This window comes from Lutra lutra, chromosome 17 (assembly GCF_902655055.1).
Source record: "Lutra lutra chromosome 17, mLutLut1.2, whole genome shotgun sequence".
In the NCBI taxonomy this organism is placed as follows: Eukaryota; Metazoa; Chordata; class Mammalia; order Carnivora; family Mustelidae; genus Lutra; species Lutra lutra.
The window spans coordinates 18280835-18288657 of record NC_062294.1 but is presented as its reverse complement, the minus strand read 5'-3'; the positions used below and the strand labels follow the sequence as shown (position 1 = coordinate 18288657).

The 7823-nt window shown below is 60.2% G+C and overlaps 1 protein-coding gene across 1 annotated transcript; it reads left to right on the top strand.

Annotated features, from left to right (window-relative positions):
- The first annotated feature begins 1812 nt into the window (after positions 1-1812).
- HSD11B2 (hydroxysteroid 11-beta dehydrogenase 2) lies at positions 1813-7544 on the top strand. Its single transcript, XM_047711966.1, has 5 exons — positions 1813-2240; positions 5632-5844; positions 5972-6157; positions 6265-6402; positions 6586-7544. The coding sequence occupies exons 1-5, from the start codon at positions 1976-1978 to the stop codon at positions 7005-7007; spliced, it is 1224 nt and encodes a 407-aa protein (XP_047567922.1). The 5' UTR covers positions 1813-1975; the 3' UTR covers positions 7008-7544.
- The last annotated feature ends 279 nt before the right edge of the window (positions 7545-7823 follow it).

Genomic DNA, 7823 nt, shown 5'->3' with positions numbered 1-7823 from the left:
TGACAAAGTGGGGTGGGGGTTCCCACAAATCCAGGGTCTACAGCTCAGGTCAGGAAGCTAGGCCAAGGCTTCTGTGTCTACCTGTGAGCTTGGGCCATAGATTCAGAGCAACAGGAGTCAGCAGGTTTTAGAAAAGGAATGTTTCCCTGAGTTTCCAAAGGATGGCCCAGACAAAGGAAGAGTCAACAGAAGCACACACAACATACACAAGTGCACCCGCAGGCACTTGCAGGCCATGGCACAGGACATGGACACAAGTGTTTGCAAATACTGGCACAAACAGGTACGCAAGGTCATGTGCTCAAGGTAGTCACACATTTCCTCCCAGGCCAGGGCTAGCCTGCCGTCTGTGCTGAGAGGAGGAGGAATACTTAAAGGCACAGAAGTGGCTCTGAACAGGAGATGGGCCCTCAACCCAGAGGTCCCTTCCTAAATGGCTCCCAGCCCCCTCTCTGAGACTCCCCTGGCCCAACAGGGAGCTATGCCTGGGTGGCAGAGAAGGCTTTGAAGGAGACATTGCCTCTAAGCCATGGCACAGAGCCTGAGCACCTAAGATAGAGATTGGTCACAGGGCTAGGAGGGGTCCATGACCTCCCAGGACCTAGTTTGGGCATAGATGAGGCAGTGGGTAAGATCCAGAGGCCCACAGGAAGCAGGGACTCCTTCTGCCATGGGGTGCACCTACTGCCCTCAAAATCAGGCCTGGCAGCCAAATGCTGGCACCAATTCCTAGTGCCTGGCAGAGCCCTAACATGGATGCCAAATACAGGGTGCCAGACACGGGGGTGGGCAGGATGGGGGGCCGCTGGGCCACACACAAACACAGATCTTCATACATACAGGCAGGGAAATGCACCCACACTCACATCACTTATTTTATACCTTGCAGGATCATGGGAGTAGGACAGGGATCACTTCATCCTAGAGGCTGCCCTCACTGACTCTCCAGGTGCCCCCATTGGCCTGGAGTATGGGTTGGAGGGTGGGGTGGAAGTAATGGGAGGCCTAGACACTTTCTGTGAGCCCCCGCCTCCGCCACACACACACACCCGCACTCCCACACACGTACACTTGTTTGGCAGAAGGAGGTGGGGTTAGTGCATCCCCAGGACTGGGCCCTGGAGGGAAGGTGGAAGGCGGGACAAGAGACTCCCAAGAACCTGGGCAGTCATCTTGCTCCCCCCAGCACCCGCCACAAGACGGTTTTGTGGCCGCGGGCAGCTTAGGTGTGAGCGCGCGTCGGGGCGTGTGTGTGTGTGTGTGTGTGTGTGTGTGTGTGTGTGTGCGCGCGCGCGCGAGGGACCTGCGGCCGTGCATAGCGTGGGAGTGCGGCGCGTGTGCCCGCTGCGGCTGCGGCGGCCGGCCGGGCGAGGGCTGGCTGCTTCTCCAAGCTGTTCCGCAGGCCAGGAAGCCGCACAGGTGCTGTGGGTATGGGAAGCTGATGGTGGTTCTAAGTGTCCTTAGGTGTCCCAAGCAAGTGTGAGGTGGGTGTGCTCACCTGGGAGCGGCGGGTCAGCGGCCTTGGGAGCGTGGGGGCTGTGGGCGAAGGGGTGAGTAGATGCAAGGGACGAGGGCTACGCCGACCGGCCCTGTTCCCGGCACGGTCCGCGGCTAGGCGGCTCCTCCTCTAGCAGCAACTTTGGGACTTTGTTCCGGCTTCTTAGAAAGCAGATCTGGCCGCAGGGGCGGGGCGGGGGGGGGCACCTGCCCCGAGGAGGGTGCGGGTGAGAAGTGGAGGAAAGCCCCGCCCCCTTCCCCGCCTCAGCTCCGCCCTCTCCCCCGCCCCCCCGGGGCTCTTTATAAGCTCGGCCCGAGGGCGAACAGAGAAAGCGAGTGTCCCTCCCGTCCTTGGCCGGTGTTCTGCTGCACCCCGCGCCCCTCGCCCCGGCCCCCAAGTCCCTCTCCCTTCTCCCCAGCCCGGCCCCCGCCCCGGCCCAGCCCGTTCCCCGCCCCGGCCCAGCCCGGCCCAGCCGCCATGGAGCGCTGGCCTTGGCCGTCGGGCGGCGCCTGGCTGCTTGTGGCGGCCCGCGCTCTGCTGCAGCTGCTGCGCGCAGACCTGCGTCTGGGCCGCCCGCTGCTGGCGGCGCTGGCGCTGCTGGCTGCGCTCGACTGGCTGTGCCAGCGCCTGCTGCCCCCGCCGGCCGCACTCGCCGTGCTGGCCGCCGCCGGCTGGATCGCGTTGTCCCGCCTGGCGCGCTCGCCGCGCCTGCCCGTGGCCACTCGCGCGGTGCTCATCACCGGTGAGTGCGCGAAGCGCGGGGACTCCAGGCTCGAGGGCGGGACCAGACCCCCAGAGGGCTCCCCTTGAGCACGCCAAGGCAAGGCGGGACCCTAGCGCAGGAGTGGGAGTGTCGCCTTCCCTTGGGTGCCGAGAGTGAGCCAAGTAGGAAGCGCAAGGCACCTCCCTAAGTCCGGGTTAACTACCTGCCGCTGTGGAGAGCGTTGGAGGGAGAATGAGGCCGGGAGTGGGCAGGTGCGCAGGGACAACTGCTGGATGAGAAAGACGGAACCTCCTGGAGTTTGGGGTTTATGCTATGCCCCTCCTCAAGACAGCAGTCTCTGGACAGGGGCGTGCTCCGAAGGACTTCAGAGGATGGTTACCCCTTGACCTCTGCCTAACATCCCCACATGGGATGCCCTATCTTTTCTTCCCTGGGGTCAGAGGAAGGCGCTTACATGGGGAGTTGAGCCACCCCCCCCCCCCCCAGTTGACTGGGATCCTTAGACTCCAGAAAAGGTTGAGGTCACCATGAGAGGCATCCGGGCATTCAGCTGCCTCTCAGAACGTGCCACCCATCCCCAAACTGCTGAGGTAGCCATCCAGAGTCTGCAACCAGCACCCCACCCCACAATTCCTCCTCCAGTGCCCAGGAAGGAGGTCTTGGAGGGCTGTACTCAGGTGCCTCTTGCCTCCTGGCAGAGTTCCCTTTGTCTAGAGCAGGGAATAAATCTGTCACCAGAAGGACAGTAGTGGGGAGGCAGGGGGGGTGACTAAGGCTTAGCCGGAAGTGGGGAGGGGGAGAAAGGCCAGGGGGCACTGGTTCTGTTGTATGGGGGGAGGGGCAGCCTAGTTCTCCCCCAACCCCCATGGCTTTGGACAGGTTCTCAGAGCTCTGCCCTTACATTGGGCCCTGCCTCTGAGGGCTGCCTCTAGACCAGCTTCTTAGAGGCTCTGTCCAGTAGCGGCCCTTGCATGATCAGATGGACCTGGGAGAACTTCCCAGAGGCCATCCTTGTGCTGGGCCTGGGAGGATGAGTGAAGATAGATGGAAGGTGTTTTGGATCAGACAAAGCGTGGATGTGGGAAAAAGGTTTGAGACAGGAATGAGCGTGGCCTGGATCGGGGACAGTCCATAACTAGCCCGGCTGCTGGGATGTGGTGGGATATGAGGTTGTTTCCTCAGAAGAGGCCCTGAATGCCAGGTAAGAAGCCAGATTGCTGAGGCGGGGTGGGAGTAAGGATGGCATGAGGGCTTTTGGGCTTCAGCAAGAATGTGGAATTAAAGCAGGGTTCAGGCTGGATGAGTGGGACCTGAGTTCAGGGTACAGTATGAAATTTCAGGGGATTGGGGAAGGAAAGATACAGACCCTCCTGGTATGAAGCAGGAACTAGGTTGTGAGCTCTGCCTTCTAATATGTGAGCTGCCTCAACAGGACCCGGGCTATCAGCTGGTACTGGTGACCCAGTGGGCAGTCTTTCCTGAGATCTCCCCTCAGGCCTTCATGCTGCTGCTGTTACTTCTCCTTGCCTTGAGCCTGAGAGTGAGGGGAGAGGTGGGATGCCAGCTGAGGCTTGGGCTCCCGCAACTCTGGCTGTAAAGCCCTGGAATGGGAGCGCTGCCCAGCCCAGTCCAGCTTCTCTGCAGGTTCCTCTCTCACCACCTGACTGCAAGACAAAGAGGTGACCAGGCCCTGCCTCACCTGCCAGGAACAGTGTCTTGAGCCTGCCAGAGCTGCCTGAGAATTCCCCTGAAAACCGCTGCCCAAGGCCACTCCAAGAGCTCAGCCATGGGGTCAGAGTTTGGGCTGAGTGGCTGAGTGCCTTGTGTGTACATCTGTGTACCGATGGTGGCAGGGGGTTTCCTGGGCATGAACCCCCGTGTGAATATGCAGGCAGGTTGGAGGTATGTACAGGTGTCTGTGTGTGTACAGGTGAACAAGAGGGTGTGCAAGGCATGGGTGACTGTTGGGGCCACAGAGCTGAGGCTCTGGAAGGCTTCCCTCTCCCTGTGAATGGCTTGTCTGCTCCGGGAGGGAGCTTATTCGAGTGGGCATGTGCTTATTCAAGTGGACATGTGCTCCCTTGCCTCCTGGAGCCACACTGGCCCTGGAAAGACCCATCAGCCCAGGGCTGTCTGCAGTCCCCCAGCCACCCACGCAAAGCCCAGCTCACAGCCCCCTGCTCAGCTTTGTTCTCTGCCTCAGCAGAGGGGGCGGGGCTGAGGTGAAGAGGGCTTCCCATCCCAGAGTGTCCAGAATTGTCCAGAACTGGGGAAGCAGGGCTCCTGTGAAGCTTCTGTTCAGCAGGACCTCCAGGGAGACAGGCTTCAGAGAGCCTCAACCCTCAAGAGCCTCTCCCTCTCCTTGCTGGCTGCCCAGGAATCGGGATCAGAATGGGAACAATCAAGGAACGGGGCATTGCTTATCAGACCTTCACTCTGGCTCTGCCTGGCAGTTCCTCTCTCCACATACCAAAGACAGGAAATTAAGTCTCTAAAGTGGTAACTGACCTCAGGTCACACTTGTTGGGTGTGGGAAGGGATTCAAATGCAGGTCTGTTCTCTTCTCCATCATCTTGCCTGTCCTGGGGGCAAGTGGTCTGAGGCTCAGAGAATGCCCCACTGTTGCCACTGATTGGAATTCCAAGACTAGGGGTCAGGGGTGAGGTGGGGATTGGCCTCCCGCTTGCCTGCAGCCTGGAACAATAGTAGGGGTGTTGGCCGGGAAGGGAGGTGGAGCTCAGGTTGTGATGACATGCAGGGAGAGCTTGGGCTTAGTCCTGAGGGCTGGGTGGTGGGGGGCGGGGGGGGGGGTGCTTGGAAAGGTTTTCAGCCGCAGAGTGATACTGTCATTTTTGGAAAGATCCCTCTGGCTGCTTAGGTAGAGAATGGATTCAAGGGGGCAAGATGGGACAGGACCAAAGAGGGGCTGCTTCCTAGGCCAGGTAAGAAGAAGAAGCCCAGGCAAGGGCAGCGAGAAAGGGAGAGGCTGTGCTACTGTACACGCAAGCTGAGGCCTGAAAGCAAAGCAGACAGGACAGGGGGGCTGAGATAGGGTCTCCCACTGACCTCCAGAATCCTGACCTTCCTCTTTGCTGGCTAAGTGACTTCGGGAAACAACTTTGAATTCCTCCGTCTTTGTGTCCTCATCTGTAAAGTGGGACTTGTAAGCCATGTTTGGGGCAGCTACGGGGAGTCAGGGAGTTGGCAGCTATGAGAGAGCTGGGGCCTAGGTGCTCAGCCAGAGGGGCGAAGCCTGCAGAGGCAAATCTGGGAAGGAGGGAGGGCTGCTGACTGCTGAAGACTGGATATCCAGGGGCCTGGATCCTGTCTGGACCCTGGTGAATCCTAGAGTTGTCTTGGGCTGGACTGGGCCACAGTAGGAGTTGACTGGCTGCTCTGTCCTGGCCAGGCTGTGACTCTGGTTTTGGCAAGGAGACGGCCAAGAAGCTAGACGCCATGGGCTTTACGGTGCTGGCCACCGTGTTGGACTTGGACAGCCCCGGTGCCCTAGAGCTCCGCACCTGCTGTTCCCCTCGCCTAAGGCTGCTGCAGATGGACCTAACTAAGCCAGCAGACATCAGCCGAGCACTGGAGTTCACAAAGGCCCACACTGCCAGCACAGGTCAGTGGCTGTGGCTCCTCCAGGAGAGGGTGAGCTTGGGTGGGAGCGAATGGGCAGGAGTTGGAGGTTTGCTGCTGCCGCTGACCCGGATCTTTGGGCTCTTCTTTCATCCCTTCTCTGACCTCAGGCTTGTGGGGCCTGGTCAACAACGCAGGCTACAACGATGTGGTGGCTGATGTGGAGCTGTCTCCAGTGGCCACTTTCCGCAGCTGCATGGAGGTGAATTTCTTCGGTGCACTTGAGCTGACCAAGGGTCTCTTGCCACTGTTGCGCCATTCTAGGGGCCGCATCGTGACTGTGGGCAGCCCAGCAGGTGAGTGCCCTTCCCCACTAGAGTAGAAAAGGTACTGCTGCAGAGTGGGGAGGGATGCCGGAGCCTCTGGCCCGGGCTGAGCTGCTTCACTCCCAATCCCTCTCCAGGAGACATGCCATACCCGTGCTTGGCGGCCTATGGGGCTTCCAAAGCGGCCGTGGTGCTGCTCATGGACACATTCAGCTGTGAACTTCTGCCCTGGGGGGTCAAGGTCAGCGTCATCCAGCCTGGCTGCTTTAAAACAGGTGGGGGTTGGGTTTGGGATGGGGCATGTGGGTGTGGTCCTATCTGGGGTGGGATCAGGGCTGAGGAATGGGCAAGGCTCTGGCTGGAGGCGGGGATCAGTTTGGGGGTAGATGGACCTGAGTCTGGCTTTGGCTTCCCTAACTGGCCTCACCCCGACCTTGCCGCTCACTCCCTCCCCGCAGAGTCGGTGCGCAATGTGGGCCAGTGGGAGCAGCGCAAGGAGCTGCTACTGGCCAGCCTGCCCCAAGAGTTGCTCCAGGCCTACGGCGAGGACTACATCGAGCACTTACACGGGCAGTTCCTGCACTCACTGCGCCTGGCGCTGCCAGACCTCAGCCCGGTGGTAGATGCCATCACTGATGCACTGCTGGCGGTTCAGCCGCGCCGCCGCTACTACCCGGGCCATGGCCTGGGGCTCATGTACTTCATCCACTACTACCTGCCTGAGGGCCTGCGGCGCCGCTTCCTGCAGACCTTCTTCATCAATCACTGTCTGCCAAGAGCACTGCGGCCTGGCCAGCCGGGCTCCACCCCAGCTCAGGATGCAGCCCAGGACCGGGGCCCGGACCCAGACCCAGGCCCTTCCCCCGAGGCAGCCCAGTGAGCAGTGCCCACAGATGGCCTAGCTGCTTCGGCAGAGGAGGTCCCAGGAGCCCTTGGCCCTTCCCGGGTATTGTGACCCCCAAGCCTGCCCTAGAGCCTGGCCTTAAGGACCCTAGCCCTACCCACTTGATCAGTGCCCCAGGCCAGGCCTGGTGAAGCTGAGGCTTCCCAATAAGCCTCCAGGCCTCTCTACTGCTTCATGAGCCCACACAGACCCTCCTGGGCGCAAGGTTCCACCATGGAGCTGGGAGAACCCAGCTGGATGGGGAGCTCTGTGCTAGACTTAGCTGTAGACTTCGACAGGATCCCGCAGACAGTGTCTCTGCAAACTAAGGAGTGACTGGGTGGGGTGGGGACCCCCCTCAGGATTTTTTCGAGGCACCAGTGTCTCAGTGCTGCAATTCAAAGGGTGAATCCTGGTTCTTGACTGGCTCAAGAATTAGGGCCCTGACCACCCACCCCAATCCCCCCAGCCACAGGCAGGCTGCTGCCCCCACTTGCCTGACTGCCACCTTTTAAATACAAATTTTTATTTCTCCTAGAATGGAAAAATGCTGTGTGGGGATGGGGTGACTACCTGGATGACAGGTTGTGGTTTGGTGACAGATGGGGGGGGACAGCCTGGGCAGCCCCTGCTGGTTAGCATGGGCTGAGGCTCTGGGCACAGGGCCTGTGGTTCACACGGAGTTCCCCCTTCACTGACTCGGGGAAGATCATTTATCCACAGATTTGGGCTTCCTCATAGTGAAATGGTGGTCATGCCCCTGGCCTAGGGCATAGTGGGGCTCAGTAAGGCAAATATGCCTGGGACCATCCA